Below are 7,034 nucleotides of genomic sequence, written 5' to 3'. Positions count from 1 at the left end.
CTCTAATTTCACAGCGATCCCTATCCTCCCACTCAGGACAAGATTCCATGGTACAGAGGCGCAGAGAGTCCATGTACTAACATCTATCCTTGCACAACATGCTGAACTCTAAAAGCACATACAGAAATTTAAACAGCTTTGGGGAAAAACGCAGCACATTAAATTAGGAGAATGATTGGGTTTTATTTTAGTAATGTTTTTAATAGTTTCCTAAATAGCTGTAAAGAAAAAACTAGGATTTCCTGATTACAGACCAGGTCTGAGGATAGCAGCAGAGACCTGGTGCATATGAGATCAGCATGGCTGCACATCAGCCATTTACATTCAGATTGTTCATTAGCTGAACGTGGATGGCAAGAGAAGTTTGCAGAAAAGCCAACGAGACTGTTGAGCATCCAAGGCCGAGCAGCAGTAACACAAAATGGTGCTGAAGTGCACGTCTAGCCAAATCATCGGTCTGAGCTGGACTCTCTCTGGGTTTGTGCTGCGGTACCTTTTTGAATATTGGCATGGGCAGATCCCAGCTCTTCACCACACTGTCCTTTTGACATGTGCCCAGGAAGAACGTTTCATTCCTTGAGCTACTCTCACTTCGCTCCATTCCAGCTTGGTATTGGGAACCTCATCTATAGGCTCTGGTTCCTTCCTGACCTCTCCATTAGGTGAAGCAACTACAATCGGCAGGGGGCCACACTCCTCGCGGAATTCTACCACGTAGAGGCTTTTCTGATCTGCTAGCTCTTGATGGGTTTCCTGTTGGAGGGGTTTAAAAAAAAAAAAAAAAAAAAAAAGATTCTATAAATTTCACAAGAAAGAACTGAACCAGGACAAGTTCAGCCTATTTGATCTATCTAAATAACTTCCATTCTGTATTTACCTCCATACCAATGTTAATCATTGTTTGTCTGCTTAAATGGCATAAGTAGCAACAGAATGTGTCAGTTTTTCAGATGTTGTATGTAAACTAAAGAAATGATTCCTGGAACACGTAAGCGTGTGTAGAACATCCAGGGAATGCGATGCTGTAGTCCTAGGACTGCTGATCTGCTGGCACTGTAGGGTCATTCCCAGCAGTACCGCTTTCTGGAAAGGCTACTGGCCTATGATGAAGGCGTGCAGTGGGACAGTAACAAAATGTGGCAACATACCAAAAGCACTGTTTATTATACGTGTGACAGGCCCGAATAGTCCTACCCTGCCAAGAACTGACTGAAGATTAGTTACATTAAATGAATGTCTCCCAGGAAGTAGCTCTCACGGATGGGCAGGTAACTGGATGTTAGATGTCGTATGGTAAGCGTCCCATGGCCAAAGTACACATGCCATTAGCCTGAAGACACAAGGCAGTTTAATAGAAATCTTGTTGCTTCAATAATAACAAAGTAGCTGTGCTGTCCACGGCACACAATTTTCAAGGTAGTAACTTCTGTTATTCAAAGAAATTCTGTTCATTTGATTTTCAATCTTTCCCCCACCACCAAGAAAAATTATTCATTAAAGTCTCATTCTTCAGAATAGGTATTCACTTATAGCAGCAAACACCTCTGCTGCCCGTTCAGTGTACCAAAAAGAACTAATTTAATAAACATCTCTTAAAGCATCGATACCCCAAATGGGCCTTTCTTTCCTTTCATGCAAACATTTTGCTACTTTTCAGTCCTGCTAGCTAAGGAACATATTTCCAAAAGTGCTTCAGTCAATAGGGCTAACGCTCCTAAATCACTTGAGCTTCTTACAACCCTTGGATAATCTACAACAGTATTGTTTAAAAAAAACTGTAAGAAGCACCTGCAATTCTTTAACTAGACTAGCAACAGATTAAAGTAGAAAATATGAGAATTGTATTTTTTTTTTGCAGACTATATTTAAAATGTCAGCTGACTATGGACTGGACCACAGCAGTCAGGACTACAGCCTCCTGCCCACTAGTTCTCAGGCACTGTAGCTACACTCTCAGGAGAGGCAATGATCGTGTTCAGTACACCAACAGAGACAACCCAAAATGTGACTGACGAAATAACAGCAATAAAAGTAGGATTAAGGCTTTATCTGTTTGCGCTTTTTTAAATGTCACTGACAAAAGCAAATTAATCCCACAAATTCAGATTTCCCCTTGAGGCACTTTATGCTTGAATGCATAAGAGTTGCTGATGGACAGCTGTAAGTGACTAATGACTGCTGAGGGAGTGGAAAGAGGAGATTGAAATTCAAACTCTGTTTTCTCCTGGAATTGCAGAATTCGATTGAACTTTGTTACTTTTGGAACCTAGAATTTATTCTGTTCTATATCACGAAGTATAGATTATATTTCACCTTTTGACCATCGCAAATACGACTGCAAGTACAGACTGTAAAATTTACCTGCTTTGCTAAACCCTTAAAGAGAGCTCTGGTGAGGTTAAGTAGATTGTTGGATCCAGAAAGTTTGGCATACAGGTCTGTAATCCCAATCAGCTTGCAGATGGTAATGATGGCTCGATGGCAATGAAGACCATGCCCTAGAAAAAAATCAGATGTAAATGACACGTGAAAGCTAGTAAAATCATTACAACTTGAATAAAAAAACTAGGATACCGCAGACCAGCCAGTGGTAGCCTAAAAATGGCATGCAATTAGATTGTGAAGAGCGAAAGCATTCAGAATCTTCTTTTGAGGATAAAATATTGCAGATTTATTATCCTCCACATTCTTCATAGTCATGTTGATGGAAATAAGAACATAAAAACGGCCATAATGGGTCAGACCAAAGGTCCATCTAGCCCAGTGTCCCATCTATGTGTGTGAACAGAACAGGTAATCATCATGTGATCCATCCCCTGTCGCTCATTCCCAGCTTCTGGCAAACAGAGGCTAGTGATGCCATCCCACCCCATCCTGGCTAATAACCATTGATGGACCTATCCTCCATGAATTTATCTAGTTCTTCTTTGAACCCTGTTATAGTCTTGGCCTTCACAACATCCTCTGGCAAGGAGTTCCACAGGTTGACTGTGCGTTGTGTGAAGAAATACTTCCTTTTGTTTGTTTTAAACCTGCTGCCTATTAATTTCATTTGGTGACCCCTAGTTCTTGTGTAATGAGAAGGCATAAATTACACTTATTTACTTTCTCCACACCAGTCATGTTTTTATAGACATCTATCATATCCCCCTTTAGTCCTCTCTTTTCCAAGCTGAAAAGTCCCAGTCTTATTAATCGCTCCTCATATGGAAGCTGTTCCATATCCCTAATAATTTTTGTTGCCCTTTTCTGAACCTTTTCCAATTCCAATATATCTTTTTTGAGATGGGGCAACCACATCTGCACACAGTATTCCAGATGTGGGCATACCAAGGATTTATAGAGGCAATATGATATTTTCTGTGTTATTATCTATCCCTTTTTTAATGATTGCCAACATTCTGTTCGCTTTTTTGACTGCCACTGCACATTGAATGGATGTCTTCAGAGAACTATCCACAATGACTCCAAGATCTCTTTCTTGAGTGGGAACAGCTAATTTAGACCCCATCATTTTATATGTATAGTTGGGATTATGTTTTACAATGTGCATTACTTTGCATTTATCAACATTGAATTTCATCTGCCATTTTGTGGCCCAGTCACCCAGTGTTGTGAGATCCCTTTGTAACTCTTCACAGTCTGCCTGGGACTTAACTATCTTGAGTAGTTTTGTATCATCTGCAAATTTTGCCACCTGTTTACCTCTTTTCCAGATCATTTATGAATATGTAGAACGGCACTGGTCCCAGTACAGACCCTGGGGGACACCACTATTTACCTCGCTCCACTATGAAAACTGACCACTTATTCCTACTCTTTTCTTCCTATCTTTTAATCAGTTACTGATCCAGGAGAGGATCTTCCCCCATATCCCATGACTGCTTATTTTGCTTGAGAGCTTTTGGTGAGGGACCTTGTCAGAGGATTTTTGAAAGTCCAAGTACACAATATCCACTGGCTCACGCTTGTTGACCCCTTCAAAGAATTCTAGTAGATTGGCGAGGCATTCAAAGAAAAACAAGCTGAGTAGTTGGGTGGATGGATGTAAACTTTGTATTGATTCTACTGCATAATTATAATGCATTAGTACTAATTGCAAATGTTTTACTAAAACTTGCTGTATTTTACTGAAAGGTTTTTTTCTTTTTTTGATTTTGCGCTAGTTCTCCAGTAAGATCTGTTTCATGTGACCTAGGTCTATAAATCTTTAAAACCTGTGTGCAATAGATTTAAATATTTTATTTAAAACCTGCAAAGACAACTCTTATAGATTACTCCACTCTGCGGGACAGTCTTGTTGCTGAGTAAATGGGGGGAAAAAAATTTATTACAATACTGCAGGCTTTACTACATTAACATTTTCTTCTTCTTTTAACCTATAATTGGAAAACAAATTATACTCATCTGACGCTATTCTTCTGCCGTTTGAGAAAGCCCTGATTTTATGCTCAAAGACAGAATCAATTACATCTGAATGGTCTTTGAAAGGTTATAAATCCTTTTCTTTTCTTAATGGTCCACAATATTCCATTTCCCTGGCTTTGTTTCTTGTCTTTCTCCCAACCTTAGTCAAAATACAGCTTTCTGTAGGTTTTTAATGGATGAAAATCAGTCTTGCAATTTAGACAATCCACCATGGGCCAAGATTTGTTCCCAACATAAATTGAGCACAAGTATTCCATCTGCAAAGCAGCAGCTCTGTAAGTGTGAGGGTGGGGATGGGCTCTGGAGAGCTCCACATTATGTTATCGTAGGTTAATCAGTGGAGCCACTTAAAAGCATAGCTTTTAAAAGGAGCCTAAAAACTACTGAACATTTGTCACATGCCAAACAAAGATATAAGCTAGTCATAAAAGGAAGCCATTTGAAGTTAATTCCTGGTAATAAAATAAAGGTTCAGGGCTCTAACTAATAAAACTCAAGTACAACATGTTAATGGAATTAACTGTTACATTCTCTGGGTAACTAACCAAATACAGATCAGAAGGTAAGAAAATACTGGCACCCTCAAATATAACTTAAATGAATTTTTTAAAGCAAAGTTTGCATTTAGGTTTTAACTGTCTCCATAATAAAAAGTTCTCTTTAACCGCAGACTTTTGATTGTCTAATATTTACTATTAGACTATGAGAATTAGATGTTACATACACGTTCTAACAAATTACAGTTATGAAGGTAGCTTAGCTAAGGAAAGTAAGAAATTAAGAAGAGAAAAAAACTAAATATACTCAAAACAATATTGAGCTTAGTTTACACATTTTGTACTAAAAATCTCAAAATTTTTGTCTTTTGTGACCATTTATTGAGAGAAATGCTGTAAATTAATGGGTAAGGAATTTATAAAGTATCTCACCAACTTTAATACTGCAAAACAAGAGGCTTCAGGACACAGAAATAGGAGCTAGAGTGCTGTTACCAAGTAGGGAGAAAAGATACCTTAATGGAAGATGAATCTGCATATGCCTTGCCTCATGGCATTGTTACTACAGTGGAGGTTTTGAAGTGTTGTAACTTTTCCTCTATATTAAAGATAGCCATAGGACATTGCTATAGTGCTTCATGGCCATAGTGCTGCATTTTGCCTGTTCAGTTAATCTTAGAAATTAGCTTACAAGTCATGCACCTATTTCACTGTGACTATTCTTATAGGTTACAATCATGACTGTTTTAATGGGGAAGAAAGCTTACTCTGTTAAAGCTTTGAATTTAGCTTCTGTAATGCTAAGCATGGGTTGAGGTAGCATATGAATAGTAGGACTTTAAACATCTATAGAACCCCACAGATACCATTAGCTAATATGGCCAAGGAACCAGCATAGACACGAGATTTGTAACACTGATTTACAACAACATTCTGACAATTTTTTTTTATATATACAACATATATATATATATATACACACATATATATATATAGACACACACATACACACACTTGATCTAATATTTTAAATGTTAAATTAGAATTATACTTCTAATTTAATCCCAAATAGGGTTTGTCCAGAACATAGTAGTCACTAGTATGAATATTTCATGCAGCGTTGAAAATGCTTCAAGAAATGTGTGACCTATACCAATCAGTTAAAAAACAGGACGAGGAGATTGTTTTCTCTAGCAAAGGATACTTGAATATGCATGAATGTTTTGTGCAATTAGAACTGCAGACACAATACAAAGAGAAGATATAACACAAAGCATACTGTATAGAAAAAAAAATCAACAAACGCTATAACTGGATGAGAAAGAAAATGAAATCTTGTGTAGTCTAAAAATAATCAAAGAACAGTAAATGTCCTTTTGGGTAATGCTTCAGAGCAAAGAATGGATACTGTATTGCTAGAGCAATAATGAAATCAAACACTTGTATATTGCAACAAGCGACACTGACAGCTGAGGGAATACTATAAAAGTACACAGAACAAAAAACATACATCTACATTTCCTGCTATAAGCATGATCCGTCAGGGGTTATCACATATATGAAGAATGGGTAGGGTGTCAGTCGGACGTTAAACTACTGGAGGACCATTTCTGGAAGAAACGTTAGATGGGGAAAAGGCTAGGGTTTGTTTTGCAATCGACCCATCATAACACAGGAGGACATCTGAGACAGCTTGGGGCTGACAGCCAACAGCCAATGCAAGCAAAGCAGTGTCTTCACAGACACTGCGTCGCCCAAGCTACATTGACAGAAAGTGCTACGCCACTCGTGGAAGTGGAGTTATAATGTCGGTGTTGAGGGCCACTTACTTCGGCGGAAGCAGCATTGTATGCAGACACTCGCATCATTAGGTCGCTGTAAGCTGCCTTATGTTGACCTAACTCTGTAGTACAGACCAAGCCTGACTGTAAAAGATAAAACAGGGTCACAAGAGAATTTTTCAGCTCTGCTCTTACAGGCCCAGAGACTCTGAATTGAACCGAGAGCTCACCCAGGTTTATCCCTGGATTTGCCCTGAAAGACATTTCAAATTGACAGATCATTACAAATCCGTCACTCTTGGGATTTGGATCACAACTCATTTGTGTG

At 38.6% G+C, this 7,034-nt stretch overlaps 1 protein-coding gene across 1 annotated transcript in view; it reads right to left on the bottom strand.

Annotated features, from left to right (window-relative positions):
* Positions 1–163: 163 nt before the first annotated feature.
* Positions 164–7,034, bottom strand: part of MRPS5 (mitochondrial ribosomal protein S5) — an 85,522-nt gene continuing 78,651 nt past the window's right edge. Inside the window, exons 10-11 of the mRNA XM_054023185.1 lie at positions 2,362–2,498; positions 164–753 (exon numbers count right to left, since the gene is read on the bottom strand). Coding sequence (XP_053879160.1) covers positions 529–753; positions 2,362–2,498 — 362 coding nt within the window. The 3' untranslated portion in view covers positions 164–528. The remainder of the gene's footprint in view (positions 754–2,361; positions 2,499–7,034) is intronic.

This window comes from Malaclemys terrapin, chromosome 3 (genome assembly GCF_027887155.1).
Source record: "Malaclemys terrapin pileata isolate rMalTer1 chromosome 3, rMalTer1.hap1, whole genome shotgun sequence".
Lineage (NCBI taxonomy): Eukaryota > Metazoa > Chordata > Testudines > Emydidae > Malaclemys > Malaclemys terrapin.
This window is presented reverse-complemented; position numbering and strand designations above follow the sequence as displayed.